Raw genomic sequence first — 3,084 nt, forward strand, 5'->3', positions numbered from 1 at the left:
TCTATTAACCCATTTATTCTATCCGAATTATTATTAATTAGGATAAAATAAATACATATAATTAAATATATATATATATATATATATATATATATATAAAAGAAATGAGAAATAAGGATAGTTTGCTTTTCATTTCTCTCTCTTTCTCTCTCTACACACACATGCATAATATATACCCACTCAGTGCTTTGTGAAGTCAGTTTTGTTGTGATGGGGGTGGGTTCCATGAAAACCTCATTTCACCAGATATCCTGGTCCTCTGTCATTTTCCCTGCGAGACTCAGAGTTCTAAGGTCAGCTTTCATCACTTCAACCCATGTCTTCCTGGGTCTTCCTCATCCACATTTAAATTTTATTACTATTGATAATTCATGTATAATATAGAGGGCATTTAAATTTTATGCATTTTTATCTGTGGGAATGGTGTTTGTCATTGGATGAGGTTGTATTGACATTTAGTGCTGAAATTCAGTAAACCACATTATTTTCATTATAATTGGCATCATTTAATATCTGCTTTTTAGTGCAATCAGACATTAACTGGTATGTTGTACTAATTTTCACACGTCACTGCATATGGTTCTAATCCTTATCATATCATGTCCATCTAAAAGTTAACTTTTAAAATGTCTATTTTTCTAGTGGCCCATATTGGTGTCGGAATCAGTGGACAGGAAGGAATGCAGGCTGTTCTTGCAAGCGACTATGCCTTATCACAGTTTCGATATTTAGAACGCCTACTTCTTGTTCATGGCAGATGGTCTTACTTACGCATGTGCAAATTCTTGAAATATTTTTTCTATAAGAATTTTGCCTTCACATTGTGCCACTTCTGGTATGCATTTTTTTGTGGATTTTCAGCTCAGGTAAGTTGTTTTGAGTATATATTATAAAATATTGTTTTATAATCATCTAACATTTTGTAATATTATAATCTTCAACATTACTTCCACAGCTTTGCTGTAGAAGCCCCATTTTCCTCTTCAGTTTTCTGTCACATGCTCCCTCCTAACAATGACCTGTATCTTCTCTTAGCAATACTCAGAGTTTGCAAGTTATTCGCTTATATCTGTATTGCATATTTCATGTAGTTATGTGTTAGGCTCATGGTTCTCTTTACTTTTTCACTCATTCAGCATCATCATTTAACATCCATGTTTTGTACTGCCATGAGTTGGATGGTTTAACAGGATCTGATGGGCCCAAGAACTGCATTATGTGCTAGTGTTTGTTTAACATGGTTCTACTGTTGGATGCCCTTGCTAACATCAACCACTTTACAACATGTACCTGGTGCTTTTGTGCTACCAGTATTAGTAACGTTGTTATGCAGCTTGCAAGACTATGAACCTCAAATGTAGATGGAGGACTTCGTGCTAGGAAAATAAGGAGTAGAGAGAGGTAAGGTATGAGAGAAAGGACCAGAGCAGAATGGCTGTCCTGCTGTGGAGGAGCAACATGACCACTCACATTTTAGAAAAGAGAGTGTGGAGCAGTAAAATTCTTTTTGTGTAGCATTTCTAAGTTGCAAGGAAAAGATAGGATGTCTTTGTGGGCTATGTATACTTATCATCATTTACTACTAAATAATGGGAAAATAATGGTATTTGAGCCACATTAATTTCATTATAATCAGCATCATTTAATATCTGTTGATTTGGTGAAATGCAACAAAAAGTCTGTTACTCTTGCAATTGGAGATGGTGCTAATGATGTCTGCTTGATTAACAGTAAGTTAGTGCAATTGTAGTTTAACTGCTATGCAGTACAAATTTTTATATGCCACTTCATATAGTTCTAACCCTTAACATATCATGTCCATCTAAAAGCTAACATAAACTAACAATTACGTTTTAGTGAAACATTTAAGTCATTTGTTGATTTCATTTCATGTGCAATTCCTTTGCATATTTAGTATTTATAAAGACTTGGATCTTTGTTTATTTACCAGAGATCCCATTGCAATTTTAATGTAACCATTGTTTGTTCTATATACATAGAGTATTGAGTTTCCCTCTACTTTTATTAATAGTGAGCAAGATCTCTTCATAGGTTTCCTGTCATCATTAGTACTTCAGTCTCTGCCTTGTGACTTTAGGTCTTTGACATGTTGACCTTCTTTACTGAATTTGCTGTTAATTTTAACATTATTTACATTTGATTTAATGACTCTCACAAATTCTCATTAACTTTCTTAGTGCCACCTGACTACAAAATATTTGACTTGTCCAAGACTTTTTTTTTTAGGCTAATGGATATGTGCATATTATTAATAAAAATTTGAAGTTTTTGTACTGGAAAAATTATATCTGTGGCTTGATGTCTCAGAGCAGGCTGTAAATGTTCAAATCTTCAGCTGGTGAAGAATGTACCATTAAACATAGACAAATGATTGGTTACTTCAAGATAAAAGTTAGACAGTCAAAGACTGCAGACAAACTGGGAAAGAAAGATCTGTGGAAACTGAAATATCCCTCTACTCTACATAACTACTAAGAATACTGACACCTATAACATGAAGGAGGAGGGGGTGTTAGGCTGAATATTTTTATCAGGCAAATTGCTGACATGCAATCTATGTAAAGTAGATAGAGATATAAAAGCTAGGGGGCAGATTGGGAAATAATGGAAGAAGCAGTGGAGGCAAGAAACAAGATCACATTCTTAGAAGAGAAACGAGATATCAGATACCTTTTGCAAGGAGAGAATCTCAAAGATGTTTGCTAATGTTGTGAGCCAACATTGTGTTTCTTAATATGATCATTGAATTCACAGGTTACGGTATCTTTTGAGATAGCTTGCATGATGATCTTGGTTCTCTTTTTGCATGTTCTTTACTTTTAAGTGTGGGTCATAAACAGAGTTCAAGGATTCTGTCACCTGGCATAATTACTCTTTTACTTGTTTCAGTCATTTGACTGCGACCATGCTGGAGCACCGCCTTTTAGTTGAGCAAATCGACCCCAGGACTTATTCTTTGGAAGCCTAGTACTTATTCTATCGATCTTTTGCCAAACTGCTAAGTTACGGAGACGTAAACACACCAGCATCGGTTGTCAAGCGATGTTGGGGAGACAAACACAG

The 3,084-nt window shown here is 34.9% G+C and overlaps 1 protein-coding gene across 9 annotated transcripts in view; it reads left to right on the forward strand.

The window, feature by feature from the left end:
* The window catches only part of LOC106883769 (phospholipid-transporting ATPase ID), a 212,086-nt gene that overhangs the window by 204,772 nt on the left and 4,230 nt on the right, over positions 1–3,084 (forward strand). For all 9 annotated transcript variants that reach the window (XM_052978605.1, XM_052978602.1, XM_014934894.2 and 6 more), the window contains one exon: positions 643–866. In XM_052978605.1, coding sequence (XP_052834565.1) covers positions 643–866 — 224 coding nt within the window. The remainder of the gene's footprint in view (positions 1–642; positions 867–3,084) is intronic.

The sequence above is a fragment of the Octopus bimaculoides genome, chromosome 2, assembly GCF_001194135.2.
Source record: "Octopus bimaculoides isolate UCB-OBI-ISO-001 chromosome 2, ASM119413v2, whole genome shotgun sequence".
NCBI lineage: Eukaryota > Metazoa > Mollusca > Cephalopoda > Octopoda > Octopodidae > Octopus > Octopus bimaculoides.